Raw genomic sequence first — 19,757 nt, 5'->3', positions numbered from 1 at the left:
GTGTAAGAGCTGTTCCAATACTTAACCTTGAGAAAGAAGCTTGATCACAGATTAAGGGTTCTTAATGTGGTGCCCAGGTGAATATAATTCATGTTTCTGGTACGTTCTGATAGGGGATTGGCCACAGTTTGATGTAACTTCCATAATTTCTGAAAAAATAATGGAAAATACATATTAAAAGTGATATTTATTATTTTTATTCTAATTCGGAAAACCTCTTAAGTTGTAAAGGCACTTCAAGATTTGATTAAATTATAATATTACTTTTTGAATTATCTGGAGAGAGATCAAATGTAGAGGTAAGACCTGTAACATTTAGAATTTTGACTTTTGCAAAAACCTTATCATACATGTATATATGTAAATATATGTGTTACAGATTACTTTTCTTTTTTTAACAGTGGTGAAATTGAAAAGAAAATAATAAGAGACCAATTGATTGCTGCTGACCTTTTTGTTATTGGTTGTTTGAATTTAGAGGTCTTCATGCTCAGATAAATTAATCATTGTAACCACAGAAATATGCAGGAGAGGCTTAAACTACATCAGTCCTTATACAAACTATAACTAAATGTGGATATGATAGCCACAACACAGCAGCATTTACTATGAATACTACAACAGCTCTCAGTGAAATAATTACCCCTGTAGGCAACAAACCATCCAGATAACTCATCCATAGTTACCTACACATCTGAATTACCAGTGTGTAATATGGCACATCATACTGAAGATTGAAAGCTTGGATGAGATACTTAGAATCATAAATACATCTAAAAATAGAGCTTAAGTTTTTTATAATGTAAGAATCTCTTCCTTTATGAAGCTTTTAGATGCTAAAATGTTGGAGTAAATGAAGAGTATCATTATAGCTAGGCAAAAGGTAAATTTCTGAAATATGAACTTGTGCTTTCATCAAATTCTTACCCAATTCCTTGAAGGATCACTTTTGTGTTAAAGATTATTAAATCATTATTCTATGAAACATCATTGGCATGGCTTTATAGAAAGCTGCAGTTAAAAACTTGTCTATCAGTTTGAACCATTTCTACCACCATAATTAAATGGTTGTCACGTTAGAAGGGAAACACTAATTAATGTTGCTGAATTCACAACTGATACTTCAGAAGACTTTGGAGCTGATAAGAACATTTTAACAGTAGTTTCAGGTCTGAAAAATGCCTACATTATAGTCCAGCTACCCATTCTTGCTTATAAAAGGGATCAGTGTTATGTGTAAGGTGGAAATATCTGTATTAACTGGCAGAAGATGTATCATGAAGTACAGAAGCTGACACTGTATCACCATAAAAACTTATCTGACCTCAGGATTACTAATTTGGCAATCATCTTTAACCATCTCCAACATGAATCTGATCTGCATTGACAATCCAACCAGATGATTGGTGCTAACTGTTGTTGATGTCTTTCAGGTGTGTAGCTGAGGCTTTAGCAAAGCTGAAATCAAAAGCAACATTTGAACTGTTTTTTAACATTTAGAGCAAATGATGCAGTGAGACAACAATGGTCATCACTTCTGCTAATATTGCCACAGGTTTTATATATTCCATCCTGCATGATGCACTATTAGTGATCAGTATGAGTGCTACACAGGCAGATAAGACTGAAAAGGCTTAATACTCTTTGTAGGATATACTTAAGCCATCTCCATCAAGAACTATTACATCCACAAACTTCAATAGCATCATGGAGCATCAAAAGTGCTCACAAGCAAAAATCTTTATAAGGATTTTGCAGTGCAGAGACCATGCATTTCACCATTGAGCCATTCAGTTTTCAATTGGGATATTGCAATTCCACAATAACTTCACATCATCAAGTAAGGAATAACCCTAATAGGTGCCTCAGGAGATAATTGTGAGTGGACAGGTACTATACAACCATCACTGAAATAATCTGTTAGCATAAGATATCATATTTCTTCATGCAGAATAAACATTTGACATCAATGGTATCTGTAGAAATCAGCTCAGAAAGACACTAGAGATTAAACAGAAGGTGAAGCATAAATGGTCACCTGAAATAATAGCTACTGATAGTTCAAACACCAAAAATATCCAGAAGGTAGTTTTGCTATTCATCATCTTTCAAAGCAACGTCATTTGGCAAAAGGTTGTTGGATCATGCATGTTCTCATCTGAATTGCTGAAAATAATGAATTGCAAATAGACTGCCATGAATATTCTATTTCTGACTGACTCACAAGCAATACTGTATAAATTCAGAGTGGCTAGAAGTTAATGAAGAGTATCAGGTTCATGTGTTTTCACAGAAGAGGAAGGCTTTTGTTATCACTTTGAACGTTTAGCCCATTTACTGGTATGTGTTTACTGATGGCATTGGCCATTAAACTTTCCAAAAGTACCGCTATTAGACTTTGAAATGTATAATTTTCAAAACTTTGTTTGTATACAAAAGCCTGAACAGCTTCTTTCCAGTTATTACACCACATTTACCATTTGAAATTGGTCAGTTTGATGCTTTTTTGTGTGTGCTTAAGTGTTCAAGAAGGGATAGTATGTTTACATGCACCTTCTCTAAATGAATTCTCTTTATATCTAATGCAACCAATTATATTAGGAGTCAGAATTAAAGATTAACTGTTAAATTTTTATAAGCTGTCTTAGACTGTTAATCGTTTTTACTTATTCACCTTGTTTAGATCACTGTAAGATGCTTTACATTTCTTGTAATCAGAACTACAACATTGATATTTTCTTAACTATGATATTAAAACTCTGATGGATGATCTTGGAATTAAAATGCAGAAATCACATCACACCTCCACTAAATTTTTTCTTCATCATGTCTAAGTTATATTATTCCTCCTCTAATGTTTGCCCATTGATTTTTTTCCAAAGGAACTTGCCTGTATTTGCCTTACAGATCTATGTTTGTAGAAGCACTAATCTTCTTAAAAAGCACACATTACAGTTCTAAACAGGCTCTTTAGTACTGAATTATTTGGTATTCCTTTAATACTCACGTGGTGGAGTTTTGTTGTACTTCTACAAATAGCATGTGAGTAGATTTTTAATGTACTGTTTTTGTAGGTGCTCTAGCCATCTTATTTGAGTTGCTTGCTTTACAATCATCTTAGCCTGTGGCCTAATTGATCACTGGAGGTGCCCTTCCTATATTTTTAACAACCTGAAATGTTACCATAGTGTGTTTTTGACTTGGCAGATCATGGCTTTCTCATCGATTTCACCATAATGCATTGGTCAAAGCTGACATTTTTTTTTTTTTTGGGGGGGTCTTTACAGAACTAGCCCTTTCTTTCTCAGGCACAACTTTGTTTCCATTTTTTTAAAAGCTGTGGGTTTGAGAGAAAATATGTTACTAGGGTTTGTAAATGCAAGGTACAAATAGAACTAATGTTATGTTACAGGAAATGATTGGTCTATACAGTCTGTTATGAGAGGATATAAGATATCAAATTAAACTCTTGATGTTTTCTGATAGAAGAATAATTACACAAGGTTTTGTAATGCAAATAGTGGACATAAAGTCAGCAAAGAGAAAGTAGAGAAAGGAATGAAAGTTTTAATGTTTTGCACAAACAATAGGTTATCACTTGAGAATATAGTAGTGGTAAATATCAATTTTATTTTACTGTTTGAATTGTTAATTTTGTGTTTTGCTTTTAGGGTGAAGGAAACTTGCAACAGAATGAGGGTGATGCAAATTCTTTGGAGTTTCCTACTACACACTTATATGAATTGGAGAGCCGTGTGTTCACGGATCATTGGTCTATACCATACAAGAAAGAGGAATCTCTTGGAAAATGTTTAATAAGTGCCACACTCTTATCTAGAGAAGGTATGGTAGGATAATTTTACTTATTGCTAATTCTTTATTTCTCATCCTTTTGTTTACCACCAGCTTTGTTATGAAAGACTAAGTTTTCTGCAAAATGTTATGGCATCTAACAGTTGAAGATTGTAATTTGTAAATACCAATTTCTGGAATTTAATGATTTATGTGCAATTTAAAATAACTCAAACTTAAGGACTACTTGAAGTTAAATTGTGGCTACATCTTTAAACTGTAAAGACTTATGATATTTCAAAATAAGCTGTTTGGAATTTTAATCAAACTTTTTTTTGTATTTTTGTACAGTTCTATTATGTGTAGAACATTACTGATATATTTTGCCATTTTCTTTTCAAGCATGATAAATGTCCATTATTTGAGATTAATATTTGGTACTATTATAAAACTTAGTTAATAAAACATAGGTTTGATTTACTTAAAGATTTGTACAAAATTAGATTAAGACAAAAAATATAGTAAAATTTTTGAAAACCTTGATGTAAGATGGTTGCAAAATTAGTCAACTTTCAGAAATTAAAAAAAATAATTTTGGAAACATTTCAAAATTTTTCATATTGTGTTTGTAAAGAGCTATGTTGAAAATAGTTAAAAAACATCAAATACTGTATATTTTTATGACTTGGTTCCCCTATACTTAACAACTTCATATCTAGCTTGAGATAATCTGACATCCCAGGCAAAACAAAGATTGCCATTCTTATCTGCAGTACTGTTCTGTATTCCTTCTGTTTTTAAAGTTGGCCATTAGTATCTTTTAGAGCATAAGAGATTTGAAATGTTCTAGTTTTAACATAAGCTTAGTAGAATCCATTGAATGTAAAGTTATGTAAGTTTGACATATGAATGGATTTTATGATGTGTAATGAATGTCCTTTGGATGTGGCATGAAACATTTGGTTGATGTGACATCAGTATGTGTTGCCTGTTTTCGTATGTGAAAAAAAGAATGCTACTGTCTAGTTAAATGACAAGTAAACAAAGAATTCATCAATAGTTAAAAGACTAAATATACTTCTTAAGGTGAATGCTTGTATACTTGAGCTGACTATGATTAATTTTTAGGAATGCTAAGCCACATACTGTTTTAAAGGTTTTTGTTTGTAGCTCATCTATGCTTGTGAAAGAAAATTAAAAGGCAAGAAGCAAAAATAATTGTGCATATAAACTCCACAGGAACCATTTTTCTACTTTTGTTTACACTTTCTTCATGAGTTTGTAGACTTGGTTTCCATTAGTTGAGAATGGCGATCAGTTGATTGTTCAGATATTATTTCATTCTTCTGGACATTTGCTTCTTTACAAATTTTGTGTGTAATCCTTTTGCAGTGGGCTCAGCATAGTATACACAAGTTCATATACACATTTGCACACATAAAGCATCTACCCTATAACTTTTGATACAGTATGTGTGCTTTCACAAAATTTGGCAGACTTTTAGTAAAGATTATAAGTTTTTTTACATAAAAAATAAGATTTGTTAATGAAATATTTTCACTAAAGATTTGTTTGTGAAAATATTGAGTCTCATTGATTACTATTCCAAGTGCAAAGTGATTTTGTATTGTCATTAAAAAACTATTCTTCATCCCAAAAAGCTCAGATGTTATTTGTGTAATCTCAAAGATCACATAAATACATTTCACAACATTTGTTTTGAGTAAGATTATATATTTTGTTTTTTTCTATACCTTGTGTGGGGTCAGTCAGCTAACTGGCCTTGTAACCATCATAAAAATTAGGAAATAAATATAAATAATATTTCTCTGCACAAGGATAACCATGTATCACAAAAATACAAATGTTTAGTCCTGGAGGCTTAAGTCTTATAATGTTATATATGCTTCTTATTATATTGACCTTCTATTTGAGGCTAGCTAACATCACAGATCTTGCATTGACATGGTACACATGCACTCATTACGTATCCAGTGATATAAAACTGACCTTTAGTCTTCCCTGTCTTGGCTGTGTTTTAGTGGACTAGTATTTTGTAATATGCAGTCACATTTCAATTAGTATACATTATATATATATATTCATAAATTTTTAAGCTATAAACAAAACACATTAAAATCAAACAAAATTTTGTTTACTTATTTTGCTTCATTTGGATGTAATTACACTATGTAACAAAATTTTTAGTTTTTCTTGTTCCTGGGCAGAAAGTATTATTCCCCACTTGCTTATGCCTAAAGTAAATGGAAAAGACCTATTTTTCTCTTCAAATTGTGCTTTTGTGACCTGGATAATGAAATTTTCAAATTTACCCATTTTCCAGAACATTCCAGATAGATTCAGTGTTGAGTAGCTGATAGAGAATTTTCTCAAACTTACAATAATTTTCAATAACTTTCTAGAATGTTGTAAAACTTCAGTCGTCAAGATGGGATCTGCTTCTGCCACAGTGTATCTGGTCTGTGCGAGGCAACTGGAATTGACTGTAACCCGAATGAGTGGTGCCTCTTCATTGATAGCTCATTCAGAAGCCTCAAAACTGTGCTGCTCCATGATGGGAATAAGTATCTGTCTCTTCCTCTGGCTCATTTGGTGCACCTCAAAGAGGAATACAACAACATCAAGACCTTAGAAGACTTGAAGTATGATGAGTATGATTGGGAGGTTTTTGGAAACATCAAAATGGTGGCATTTCTGATAGATCTCCAAGGAAGCTTTACTAAGTTTCCCTGTTATCTTTGTCTATGGGACAGCAGGGACACTGCAGCACACTACAACAGGAAGCATTGGCCACAACAGACTGAGTTCTCTGTGGAGAGGCACAATGTCAAGTGTGAGCCACTATTGGACCTCCAGAAGGTGTTGTTTCCATCATTGCACATAAAATTGGGTCATATGAAACAATTTGTCAGAGCTCTTGGTAAGGAGTCTGCAGCCTACAAGTACTTACCTTCGAGAATTCTTCCCTAAACTGTCTGAGGAAAAGGTCAAAGCTGGTGTCTTCATTGGACCACAAATAAAGAAGATCCTGGAGTGCACAGAATTCCCCAAGAAGCTCAGTACGAAAGAAAAAAAAGCTTGGGGCAGCTTTGTTGCAGTCGTTTGGGGCTCCTTGAGCAATCACAAGGCCGAAAACTATGTGGAACTGGTTGAGGTTCTGGTGAATACCTACAGCAAAATGGGCTGCAGGATGTCCCTGAAAGTCCATATCCTTGATGCTCATCTTGATAAATTCAAGGAGAACATGGGAGCATACTCAGAGGAGCAAGGTGAGTGCTTTCACCAAGATATACTGGACTTTGAATGCTGCTTCCAAGGAGTGTGTAACGAAAATATGATGGGAGACTGTATTTTGGGGCTGATACGTGAAAGTGATTTACATTACAGGTGCAAATCTCAAAAAACTACTCACTTCTAAACATTTTTGTATAACTTTAGTATAAATACATCTAAATCGTGCTCCATATGCTGTTTAATTCAGACCTTATGTAAATGAGAATGTGAAAATTTACCCATTTTTACATAGAAAATAGGTTAATTTTTTAAATTTCATTATCCAGGTCGCAGAAGCAAAGTTTGAAGGGAGTAATGGCCATTTATTGTACTTTTACAACATAAGCAATTAAGAAATAACACATACTATTCAGGATCAAAATTTGTGTTACATAGTGTTATTTAATTTCAGTATATATACATACATACATATATATTGCCATTTATAAATAAATTATTAAACTTATTTTCCTTAAAATATTGAACAATAAATCAAGAAGTAAAGCAAACATCTCTTCTTGTTACAACCTTTGTACTCAGTTATTGCTGGATGTAGGTTGGTAAACCTTTTAAAATTTTGCATGTGGAGGATATCAAACAGAATTTTTTGTTTAGGTTTTATATATCTAGTTAAATAACCAAAAAATTGTAAATAACTACATTGACACCATAGAATTCTACTATATAATTTATTAAGCTCAGTAACTAAGCTTTGTCCAGGTCTAAAAAGAAATATGAAACTTTTAAGCAGACTAAAGGCACAACTACTTCCTAGAATCAAAGGAACATGATGTCATTTTTACAGATTATAGTGGCTGAGAAAACCATTAGGGGGAAATTCTGGGCTGTTGGCTGATTATTGTTTATACTTTTTTAGGATAGTTCCTTTGTTCAGTTTGTTTAAAATAATGTCTTGGCAGGCTTTTTGCTTTTGGCGTGAATTATGAGAACTTCCTTTTTTTTGAAGTGGTTTGTCTATGTAATAAGATTGGATTAGCTGGTAACATCAGAAAACTCTGTGTACACAAAGCAGAATATCTGCCAGTATTTATAAAGCTGTGAAAATTCTTGAACCTGTTTTGTCTGAAATTATTTCTGTGTGAGCTCTTTTTTATTTGATGACTGTTGGTTTATTTTTACTCTGTTCTCTCCTTTCACTAATCTTTTTCTGTGCCCCACTCAAAATCTTGTGTCATTTGCCATGCGTTATAAAAGAAGCTCAAATTGTGATATTTTCATATGTTTATGAGAGGGGTCTAACATGACTGTATTCACATTTCAGTGAGTTATAATTGTTTAAGTTGTAATATTATATGAGTTTGACTATAGTTTATGTGGCTTCCACTCACCCTGCATTCATCAAAGTAACTATAAAGCAGTTATACTGTAACTTTATAAAATGTAAACATATCTTCACAAAATTTTGCATATTTTCAGTGAACAGTATAAAGCTTTTGTACACTATATATTAGGTTTTGAAATTAAGTTTTAAGAATTTTTAATTTATGACTTGTTTGAGCATTTTTTCTTTTAGAAGATTTACTATACACTCTGCAAAGTAATTTTGATTTTAAGATAAAAAATTATGCATCAGAAAATTGTTAAATTCCACTTGCAGAAATCTTTGTAACATCCTAATAACCTTCAGATCATTTTCAAACATTTTTTAACTTTATATGTATTATTTTTCTCTCTTGTTTATTTATATGTTTGGGCAACATGGCTAATCTTGTAAGCACTATAAAAAAATTAGGATGTAGGTCTAAATAACACTTTGTTCATTCTAGAATTACAATAAATTACAACAAAAAGCCACAAGTGTGTATTGTGAATAACTTAAATCTCATAATATTATATATATATGCTGTTTTATTGACACATCTGACTATCATTACAGAAATTGCATGAGGGCTCATGTAGCTTTATTTTTTTGTATCCACAAGTAAAGACTGGGCTTTGGAAAGTAAAATTTTGTGTAATAAATTTGTTAATTAGTTATAATACATTACAAATATACAAATGTAGTTACTGTTTATTATTACAAATAAATTCTTGAATCTCAGTTATTTTTTAAAACAAAAGAAGTAAAAAATACTGAAAACAATGATCTCTTCTACTTACGAAATTTGTACTCGCTGTGCTTTCCTACACCTTTATTGAATTTTGCAGATAGAGTATGTAAAACAAAATAATCTGTTTAGGTATTATGTATGCATAACAAAGAATAATAAATTACTATATCAGTACCACAGAATTTCATTCAAATTTATCAGGCTTACTAGCTAAGCTGTATTTAAGTCTGAAAAATAATGTTTTTTTTAGCTCCTTCATGTCTTGCATTTTCTATGTAAGTCTGCAGTGAAAAAGACATTTTCTTCCATGGAAAAAGACTGTAAAAAAAAGGCTAAGAAAACCATGTGGGGAAAATTCTGTACTTTCATTTAGTTATTAACATATCGTAGAGTGAAGTAAGTGTATGTTAACAGGCATTTCCAGAAATGGAGGAGGTGTGTGAGGTCATCTTGTTTGATTCACTAAATACAATATTTCAAAAAATACAAGAGATTCTTATTTTGTATGTTAGCTTGTCAATATCAGTAAATTGAGTTTCGATTTCATAAGAAACTATAGAGGGCACTATGAACTATAAAATATTGTATGAATGAATGAAAGTGTGAGAATAAAGTATGCTTCAGACCTAGTTGATAATTGTTGTATTTTAACTGTATGTCTTTCTGAAGGAAATAATTTTGTGAAGTTTATTTTACAAAATGCTAAAAAAATGTGTGCTTTTTTAAAACTGAAAAGTTTTTAACCACTATACATCTCACAAAAAGGTAAATTTTGATTTCCTATACACTTTATATTTTTTATGCATTTTGAAAAGCAAATAAAAACGTACATGTAATATAATTTTGGGTTTGATTTGCAGAACATTGGTGAAGATTTATTATCTTTCTTATACTTATAAAACCAGCTGTTTTAAATGATTTTCATTCTCTAATTTATTTATCTGATGATAAATTTCAGGTCTTTTTGAAGCTGATGAAAACTGTAGAAGGTTTATGGAGCAGTGCATGCCTGAGGCATTTACAAAAGTGAGTTTTTGGTTAAATATGATATTAGTTATTAACTTTAAAACACTGGTTATGTCACTTTGCACCTGTTGGTTGTTTTATTGCATTTCAAATATTAAAAAAATGCAATAGTTGTATGAATTCACAGCTTTGAAAATTGAAAATATTTCACTGTGGCACTTTTTAAGAACAAGTTACAACACTTGTTTTTATTTGGATTTTAATTACTGATTTTTATGACTCTTTACATTTGTGTTAAAACTTTCATGAAGTTTTCATTATGAAATACATCTTATCTCACACTTAGGCTTTATCCTGAAGAAAGGTTCTTTTCTGTGCTATTCTAAACAGTGTTATGAATTCCACCTAGCTTGCTCCAGTGTTTATACCTCACTCTATTGCTCCTCGTAATCTTAATCTGGTGACTCTCTCCACCTGTGTCCATGTGCCCTCAATACGCGGTCTGTTTATAAGTTTCTTGTTATTTGTGTTTATTTATTTTTTCTCATGCCAGAAATTATGAAGAGAGCATTATGTGTTTATTGCTGGTTTCACTTTAGTGCTGATACTATATTTCGAATGTTTTCTTTTGAATTATTTTATATTTTTTTCATGAGGTTTGAGTTTATTAATTTTTTTTATTTTATGGAAAAAAAAAGAAAGGAGACATTTTACGAATATGAATATTCACATTCATGTCTCGTACACAGGGTTGTCTGTTCCATGGAGGAAATAAAGTTTCTAATATGTAGAGGGGTAGAGTCTTACATGTTGTCTGGTGTTTTTTCTCCTGTTGGCTCTGAGTTTGAGGGGGATCAAAGGTGACTTTGGAAAACTTAATTTTTTCTCCTCCATTACCTTCCTTTGCTCAGACAGCTACTCATGAACTTTGGATGGATATCTACCTCTTTGATCTTTCTTTTTTTTTTTTTAACTATTATTCTATGCTTGTTTTATTTTGAGTATTTATCCTGTGGCTTATAAATCTTCACCTTCCTTATTGGGAGAAGATAGTTTCATTGGATTACCTGGTCCTTCCAGTTTTGCTAAATGTTGCAGTGTATACAAGGAGATTTTCAGATCATTTGATATACATTAATGATCCTGGCAGCTTGGTTGTGTCACCTGTTGGAGGAATTTGTACAGGGTAATATGTGGCCACATCTCTTAGTATATGCAGGTTTAGACAGTTTCTTCTTTGGATGGGTATCAGTTACTTCCTTGTGGCTGTTCTACATGTCCTGGGTTGATTTATGATAAAGGTGAGTAACTTAATTTCTTTTGTTTTCAGAGATCTTTTCATCATTCTTATTTGGATTCCATCCAGTGGTGACTATTGCCTTGTCAGGTTTACTTTTACAAACATCTACTTGCTACCAGTAGATTAACATTAAACTAAATTAATATTGCATACAATACTGGACTGCCATTTATGAGTAAATCATAAAGGGACTTTGCTCATCCCTGTTAACCTTTGGACTGGACAAATTGGGATTGGTTTGTTTTTCAAAACAGGAAACATGGATCATCTGTGACACTGGTCTCTGGATCATTGTTCCACAGAACTCCCTAGCATGTTCCCTTCTCTCTTGTAACGATGCAAGGGAGGAGAGTTCTTACCACTCTCAGATTCCAGTTGCTGTAATAGTGAACAGAGGTCTGTTCTTCGTGACTGATGTTTCTAATCTTTATTTCACTTAAGGAGAGGAGGGTTTAGTGTTTACCCTCCCACCCTTAAGCCTGGGTGATTTTTCCCAGATTTTGATGGGAAACCAGTCCAACCTGCACAGGAGCTTTCTCATAATATTTGTTCAGGAATGACACTTTGCTATATTTGGTTATGTGAGCATTGCTCTTCTTTTTGGTTATTCTCTTATTTTTCACAATCAACTACTGACTAGAATGTTTCAGTAAATATTTGTGTATATATATTAAGTTTTAAACTTTTTAAGGGAGATAGCTTAAGGTAGCTTTTTTAAGGGCCCAAAATCAGTTTTAAGAGCCAGTAATATAGCTCATTGTAAAATGTACTCTATTGTTGAAGTTGTCAGAAAAATGACTGAATTAAATAGTGAATGTTACATAAATAGAAAGGAAGCCAAAGATAACATATCTCAATCATTTCACTTTTTCAGGCCACTTAAATGACTGTTATTTCATATATCATCTTTACTCTCTTTCTAAAGCATGGTATACCAATAGGTTTTTTGTTTCTTTAATAATTCAGTAATGAAAGAACGTCTGTGTATCACTGCTAATATCATCTATTCTTTTGTTCTCCTTTAAAGTAGTGTCCTTTCATAATCAAATTAAAAGAAAATCTTTGCATCACTGTCAGTATAAGTTATTCATGTTCCCATTCGACTATCTAGTTGGCAGATATTTGTTCGTAAAAATTTCACACACCTTTGATGGAGAGATGGGAAAAAACATTATCTTTAACTTTCTAGCAGTCCCCAGTGGGACAGCTCTAAGTTTTTGGATTTACAGTGCTAAAATCAGGAGCTCAATTCCCTTGGTTGGCACAGTAAATAGCCCCATGTGGCTTCACAGTAAGAAAACACACACACCTGCACAATTATAAACTAAAACAGCTGTTAATTAGTCATTCATGAATTCAAATTTGTAATTATCAGAATCCTCAAATTAGCAACTTTTGGAAAACATGAAGCTAATCCTGAAATAGCTCAGGTGGTGATGAGTTAAACTTAAATTAGTCTTCTTTTTCAGTCAAAATAAATAATGAACATTTTTTGATTACCTGCATTTTATATATATCACCACCTTGTTGTTGTAGAAGGGTTTTGTGCTTATTAATAAAAATTTATATATAACAGACTTATGATGCCAAAAGATATTTAGATAAATTCAAAGAGAACATACAGTTGCCGTAAATAAAAATTTTCTTAAATGAAAATAACCAAATGTTGAGGATCTGAAAAATAATGTAACAGAAAAAATAAAATTAATGGGACTGCTAGTAAGAAAATGAAAAAGAGAAAAAGTCATTACAGGTGAAACTGGGATAGGGATAATAACTGGTTATGCTTTATAAAGATGGTACATAACATTCTGTAAGGTATGTCAAGAAGAGAAGGTGAATCTGAAAACTTATTGATGGTCTGCTAACATGAACAACATGTGATTGTTCTGTGTGTGTTTCCTTTCAAACTGAAAATCTGTTGTTTAAGTTGAATTGTACGATGGCATAAAATTTGTGAAAATTCTTAATTGTGGAGTTTCTAATTTTTGTAATAAAAACATGTAAAATATAACTAAAAATATGTATATGTATATACAAGGGTGGACAAAAACGTGTTGTGCACCTGCTGTAGTTTCTTAGATCTTCTCATTCCAGTTAGCTGACAAAATGATCAAACAAATTTCTGTGCAGTAACTGAATGTAAAAGTTAAACTCAAAGTAATGCAAACCAGTTTCACAAGGTAGTACTTAGTCAGCATTCCCTTGGATTTCAGTACTGCTTCACATCAACATGGCATGCTTTTAGTGAATTTGTGCAGATATTTCTAAATGATTGGCAGCCATCCTTCTTTGAATGCTTTAGAAAGTTCATATTTCATGTTTAGCTTACAATCTTTCATTAATCAGTTTAATTCAGCCCATAAATTTTCAATTGTACTGATATCAGATAATTTACTTGGCCATTCCATAACATCAATTCTCTTATTTCTAAGATATCTTTTAATGACTCCACAGTTGCAGAGAAACTTGTTTGATCATTCTGTAGACTAATTGGAATAAAAAGCTCTAAGAAACTGCAGCAGGTGCACAACACATTTTGTTATTATATGTAACTAAAATCATGAAAAGTTCAGGTATTTACAAAAGCCAGTGTTAAAATTAAGATTTGATATCATATTGGAACAGATCCAATTGTCACAAATTAAGACCATGTCAGGTGAGAATAGATTCACATTTTGCACATGTAGCTTCTACTCTGCATAAAACACTAGTAATGAATTCTAGCCCATTGCTCATAGGGCAGTAATGTTTCTTTCTGCTGGTGTATTCCATGTTTCATTCATGATTACTACTGAAAATGCTTTTCTGGTTTTTTGTGCAGAGCTTGCTAATATTTTAGTATGCCAGTTTCACAAGTCATGAAGTCCTGAATCACCTAACCTATAACCAAGGTGCATCATTGTCATGAACAACCAAATCAAAATTGATAATTACACTTCTGACATAATTCTGCCTATCTTTAGATAAATTCAAACCCTGACCCTTCTAAATTTTGGCAGAAATTTAAACCTATAATAAACAGCAAACCAACCAACACCATGCTGCTCTCTGCATGTGAATTTTTTGTTTGCTACTAGACTTGAGCTTTCCACTTAATCTCATGTTTTCAAATAATATATCTGTATTTTTGCATGTAAATGAAGCATGCAGCAACTTTCCACCAATAGAAGTGTAACACCACCTCCTAGCACAGCTGGCTCCCTCTTAAGTAATTGTTCAATAGTCATTTTGAGATGATCCAAGAAAGTAAAATGCATTAGAAATAAGCAGGAAAGTGTGGATGATAGAGTTTATAGAAAATAAATTTTTCAGCACTGGAAAAAGTTAACTTTTGATACAATACATAACATTTGCTCACATCTAGCAGAAATGTACTTAGAAAAACCCATTTTAGGAAGCATTTAGAGAGAATCAGTGGATTGTGACACCCTATACCTCAGAACAAAATAGAGGTACCCTTGTGGGAGGCTGCACTTCATTTATATCAGGGTACACTCTTTGTCTGGAAATGAAGAGAAGAGTTATGTGGATGACTGGAAAAAATCTATTTCAAGTTTTTTTGAAGTGCTGAATGTGTAGTGTGGCTGAGGCTTATCAGAGCAAAGTGGTTGGTTAACCCCAATCTGAAAGCAGGCTGCATCGGGAATTTGTTTTCTTGGTTGGGATAATAGGAGGGCCTCTACCATATTTTTTTATGCCATGGCACTTCTATTGTCTGGTCCAAAATCAGACAACCTAGGAACCCATTTTTCAGGTAGCAGTAGAATGAAGGAAAGCTGGTTAGAAAGGTGAACTATACTACACATAAATGTACCAATGCCCTACTCTCTACTGAGTGAAATTGGTTACATTTAGAAGGCATCCTCCATGGTATGCCACTCCAGCAACTACAGACTGGTCAGTGGGAAGGATTCCCATACACCACTATATATATATAAATATAAAGGAGGGATGAAAGTGCAGTTGAAAATGTGGAGGAGCACATCATCATAAGGCAATAAAATAGTGACCACGAAAACCCTATTTTCTAAAACAGGATCAGCTCTAGGTTTTAAACTAAGCATGGAGGATAGGCAGGAATTCTTTGCCTATTTTAATCACAGTAGTCAATGAGAGGGTATGGTTTGGACCAGGTCTAGTTTAGGAAAATAAGTACCATGAGGATACCTTGAATCATCTCATGGAACATCCCATTTTTTGGTTGAGCAGCGTATCACACCAGGATGGCCCTACACTGTGCAGATTTTGATTAAATACACCATAGAAGGCAACATTTTACCACTGCATGGGTTGTAAAAGGGGATAGAGGACTGTAAAAACAGAATCAGAAAAAACAACAACTTGGAAATAGTATGATGTGTGAAGAATAGAGACTGGAGGCAGCGAGTAAAAAAATAGCCAGATAATGGAGATGGTTTCTGAAAAATATATGGAGGTCATCCAAATGCTAGTGTGAACAGTCTCCAAGAAGCCAGTGAGTGATTTAGGTGATGAATTTATTGGGATGGCACTTGGAAATGCCAGCATGCTTCACCGTACAATGAAGAATACACTAAGTGAATAAGCTGTTGGGCCCATTCAGAGAGAATAACAAGAGAAAGATCACAAGTGGATTGAAGATTCCACAGGAGGGAGAGATGGGATCTTGAAAATCATGAAAGGAAAAGTTCAAGAGAATGGAAGGAAGAAATATTGGGGTGAACACACTAACAGCCTACTTGCTACAGTTGTTTTAGGGAGAAAAGCTTGATCTGGATAGAGAAGAATATGGGGCAGTAGAATAGAATGCAAGAAGAATCACTGAAGTACATATCAGAATGCTGATAACCACAAGTAAGGAAGAGGAGGAAATAAGTTTTAAGGGAGAGCTAATATAAGAAACAGGAAGCTAAAGGTTCAGAGGGAAGTAAGGTGAAGGCATGGAGAGTAACATTAAAGAAGATACTTCCTAAAATCTCTATCCTAATGGATGGGAATTATAAGAGGAGAGAAGTCCATGTTAAGGCCTGATAAAAGCCTGGGTCATGTGAAAAATTCCCCCATCTGTTGCACAGTAGCTGTCACATTCTCTTCCAGACAAAGAAGCACCTGTTGCAATTGTAGTGCTCTATCTAAAGTGAACTATATCTGGGTGTTTAACACTAGATGGCTTAGAAATTACCATCTATGTATATTTCATGCTGCAGACATTTTTTTAAAAATCTGTACAAGCAGTTCTTTAAAAACAAAAATATTTTCATAGCAGTTGGTTTTGCAAACTGTCAGCTTGATCGACAGTCAAAAATAAAGATAGCTAAGTACTATAGTTATTGTTTTTCATATATGATCTTTATTATTGTAAAAGCTACTAAAATGTAAAAAATAGAATCTTTTAAAGTGAGAGGTGGTTAAATAAGGTAAAGGAAAAAATAGTAATAGTAATAAAAAATTATTCATAGTGTTATGCTGTAAAGTAGTCTGTGCCTTACCTAAATTGATGGGGTTGTGTGAACTACTCATTTAACAAGTGATTTTAATCTTGTGTGATGTGATTATTAGTTTGACACAGTTAAAAGGGCAAGAAAGCAATGAAATTTAAGTAGAAATAGATGTATACTGTTCTGAGTTTTAAGCTATTTCAGGTAAACAAATTTAGTTTTATGTTACAATTGGAAGTCATTCTGGAAAGAAAAAAGGGTAATTTAGATTTATTTCACATTTGTTTGTGGTGGTTACGAGGTTGGTCAAATTGGCTAACCTTGTATAGAGTTAGGGTAGAGAAAGTAAGAGATAAACTATGTTTCAATGAAATAAAATATTTGAAATTTATGTAGAATATTTTAGAGATTATGCAAGTGAAATTTGACAATTTTCAGATAAAGAAAAGTACTTATAATCTTAACGTGAAAAGCACTTTGCACTCACAGCATTTAACTGATACCATTTATACACAAAGTAATTTTAGTGAAAATACTTCATTGAAAATTCTTGGTATTTGTCTACAGAAGACTTAATGTTTATTGTAAAGAGAGTTTCCAACTGACCATTGTTCTGTTCCACACAAATTAGCTATGTTATACAGTTTGCTATTTCTATCAATAATTTTTTCTTACTTAACACTCTTGCTTCAGACTATCAAAGTGCTCAAGTTCATGATCCAAAATTGACCTTTTATTTCAATACTATAACTTCTACTATGTTTTGCATGCCTAGTTTGTGTGGAACAGAACAATGGTCAGTAAGAAACTCTCTTTGTTAACCTGAAGATGATCTAAGAAGGTTGAAATGTTCTGTACATGAAAATAAATTTTTACTTCAAGTGAGTTTCTTGTCATAATGAATTGTGTGGAACAGTGATTATGAGCTTTGTGTGTAATATATGAAAGATGTGATATGTATTCTCATTCTTTTAACTGATAAAATTAGTGATTCAAAGTACAAGTAAAATATGAACAAAAGTGGCAATGTAATGAAGCTTTGCCATTACCTGAAAAGTCAGATTTATCATATCATTCTTGTAACACTCACCTAAACTTTAAAACTATATTGTTAATCAAAATTTCTTTTTTCAGGATAAAACAGTAAGAAGTTCACATAAGTATATGAAATAAAAATGTAAAAAAAGTTTACAATAAACTGTTAGGTAAACCAGAAAATAGCCACCTATTATTTTTAATCAAAAACCAATAATAAATTTATAGTAATCCAAAGAAAATGAAAATATGTTTTGAGATAGTTGTGTGTAAATATGGGCTAAAAAACTGTTGAGATTATTCTTGAAAGCCATGTCAGAAGTATTGATTACAATCCCACTATAATGCTATTAAATTCTGTATTTTTCTCTCGTATTACTTTGGAAACTGTAGCTGTTGACTTCAAGAGCTGTGAGATCATGGGGTTTGGAAATTCAGAAAGGTGTTTATGACATGCTTCTGTTATTAGTGGATCTTGTGGCTGCACGACTCAAGCATGAACCTGTCCCTGATAAACTCTTATCATATGTACTGGCAATGGTTGGTATTATAAATATTGTTTTCTTTTGTTGTTTGCATTTTAGTTTTGAAATGGAAGTATGATTTACCTATTAATTCAATTTGAGTTAGCAACCAAGAAGTGAAAGTGCTTTGTCAAAGTATTTGGTTATAAAATACTGATACGTACATGATATTTTAAACAGCATTAGCAGTGTTGAACAATTAAAGTGTTAAAGATGTACGTGCTCAACATGAATTTTCATGTCTTCATTGTTACACTTGTATATCTGAATCATGTTGAAATGATTCAACATTTTACATGTTTGTTAAGAAATGCCTTTTGTTTTTTATACTCAAGGTACATTAGAGCAAAATTGCTTTGAAACAGGTAATTTGAAATTAATAATTAACCAGAACTATCTGGGCAACATTACTAAATATTTGCTTAATTCTAGAATTAGGGGTTTTACATTATATATGTTTGTGATAATTATATTTTATTATTAAAGGAATAATGCAATGTTAGTGTTTTACTAGTAAATATTAAGAAAAATAAGAAAAAAATCTTCACATGTAGTTTATAAGATGATAAAAAGGTAATTTATATTAGAAGTAAAACTACATTTCTCTTTGTTTTAACTCTGACCATTTAAAAAATAAAAAATGCCATAGTTACTTCCCTGTAGAATGTACATTTTATACTTCTATTTTGATTAATAGCATTGTGTGTTGGTTAATTTTGGAATTATTTAGTTAATTTTTGTATCTCAAAATGCTAAAAGTAGGTATGACGCGTAAGAGATAAACTGCAACTTGCTTTCTCAAAATATTTTTCATGTCTTACATTGTTTTGCTTTTCAGTATAGATTAAGGACGTCATCTAGGCATAGCATAATACATCTCATCAGTCTTTTTTACAAACAGAGTTTACTAATTTCTTCTATTAAACAGTTTTCTTATTACTTGTCAGGTTTTGAGTATGGGCTGGGATTCTTTTCAGCAGGTGTCTATGACAGCACACAGTCCACTTGTTTTAAATAATATATTCAAAACAGTCAAATGTACATACAAAATTTCTTTACACATTAGGATATTGAAGTTGTTTCTAAAATTCTGAATAATTTTTTTTTTCTTGTCATAGGTAAACATGGGCTGGTTCAGTTACTTTAGAACCTAATTAACAAGACATTTTTTTCTACTCTGTTTCTTACTACACAATCTGTAATAGATTCACTTACCTTACCCCGTAGGTTACCTTAGTTGTATCCAGAACTGTTAAAAATTGTCACTTTTTTGTCCAGGTCCACACATGCAGATTCAATTACTTTAGAATGCCTTTGACAAGATAATGTATTTTTCTTTTTTCCTCTTATTACA

The 19,757-nt window shown here is 32.3% G+C and overlaps 1 protein-coding gene across 9 annotated transcripts in view; it reads left to right on the top strand.

The window, feature by feature from the left end:
* The window catches only part of LOC143224859 (ubiquitin carboxyl-terminal hydrolase 24-like), a 277,830-nt gene that overhangs the window by 24,491 nt on the left and 233,582 nt on the right, over window positions 1–19,757 (top strand). For all 9 annotated transcript variants that reach the window (XR_013013468.1, XM_076453271.1, XM_076453297.1 and 6 more), the window contains 3 exons: window positions 3,672–3,843; window positions 10,117–10,184; window positions 18,273–18,419. Coding sequence is in view for 8 of the 9 variants with exons in the window: in XM_076453271.1 (XP_076309386.1) it covers window positions 3,672–3,843; window positions 10,117–10,184; window positions 18,273–18,419 (387 nt within the window). In the remaining variant the exon portion in view is untranslated. The remainder of the gene's footprint in view (window positions 1–3,671; window positions 3,844–10,116; window positions 10,185–18,272; window positions 18,420–19,757) is intronic.

This window comes from Tachypleus tridentatus, chromosome 1, assembly GCF_004210375.1.
Source record: "Tachypleus tridentatus isolate NWPU-2018 chromosome 1, ASM421037v1, whole genome shotgun sequence".
NCBI classification, from domain to species: Eukaryota; Metazoa; Arthropoda; class Merostomata; order Xiphosura; family Limulidae; genus Tachypleus; species Tachypleus tridentatus.
The sequence above is the reverse complement of the archived record's forward strand: the minus strand, read 5'-3'. Positions and strand labels throughout refer to the sequence as shown.